The sequence below is a fragment of the Myotis davidii genome, unplaced genomic scaffold (genome assembly GCF_000327345.1).
Source record: "Myotis davidii unplaced genomic scaffold, ASM32734v1 scaffold826, whole genome shotgun sequence".
NCBI classification, from domain to species: Eukaryota; Metazoa; Chordata; class Mammalia; order Chiroptera; family Vespertilionidae; genus Myotis; species Myotis davidii.
Window position 1 is genome coordinate 927357 of NW_006297142.1, and position 916 is coordinate 928272.

General features: G+C 59.0%; 1 protein-coding gene across 1 annotated transcript in view; it reads right to left on the minus strand.

Moving 5' to 3' along the window:
• Window positions 1–916, minus strand: part of INCENP (inner centromere protein) — a 19084-nt gene that overhangs the window by 11437 nt on the left and 6731 nt on the right. Inside the window, 2 exon segments of the mRNA XM_015569815.1 lie at window positions 167–290; window positions 691–742. Coding sequence (XP_015425301.1) covers window positions 167–290; window positions 691–742 — 176 coding nt within the window.

A 916-nucleotide genomic window follows, 5' to 3' on the forward strand; every position in this document is an offset into this window, starting at 1 on the left:
ATCTTTTTGGAGAATTCTGTTAGTTACTAGTCAGAGGAAATTATCATATGTTAGTAATTAAGATTCTATCTTCAGAATATCCTATTCTCAAAATGTTCATCAGTAGTATTTCGTACTGCCGATTGTTATTCACCTTGCTGACTTATAAACACAGCACACACAGCACACTCACCTTGCTGGCCGGACAGGGCGGGGAAGGGGTCTTGCTCCGGGGGGGCTGCAGCTCGTCCTCGTCCAGCTGCTGCTCCTCGTCCAGCTCACTCACGGCCTGCTTGTAGCTGCGCTTCCTCCTGCAGGCGCGGAGGCAGCAGCATCACGGGACTGACCCGGGCACCCCCTCCAGAGCCCTAGCCACACCCCATGAAAGTTCACCCCATGAGGCAAACCAGGACCAGCCCATTGGACTCTAGGCGGCAGAGGGGGGGTATCCCTGACCGCCCCTCCACTGCCCAGGCAGAGAAAGGGAAGTGGCCAGTCCAAGGTCACATGGCCAGGAGGACACAGAAGGATGGGGTCTAGGATCTGGACACTCCCTCCCCAGCCAGGCTCCCCCAGCATCAAGCTGCCTCCTTCATCGGGTCAGAGCACCAGCCCCTGACCACAACACGCCCATCCTCCCCAACAGGACTCGAGGTTCATGCGCTCTGGGCCCCTCGGAACAGTGGCCCACACCCCTTCCCCGATACGAACCTGACACTCGGCGGTGGCTCCATGGGGCCATCTGTTTGGTGGGTCTTGGCCTCTGTGAAGACAGCAATTTCAGTGAGGGAGCAGGGACAGCATGGCAGGTCGGGAAGGGGCCCACATGCACAGCTGTGGCAGACCCCAGGTGGCCCGGAGCAGAAGCATCAGCCTTAGCCAACGGCCTGGGCAGATCTGTGGACACGCAGAGCCAGCCCAGCATCCCCGGCCCATG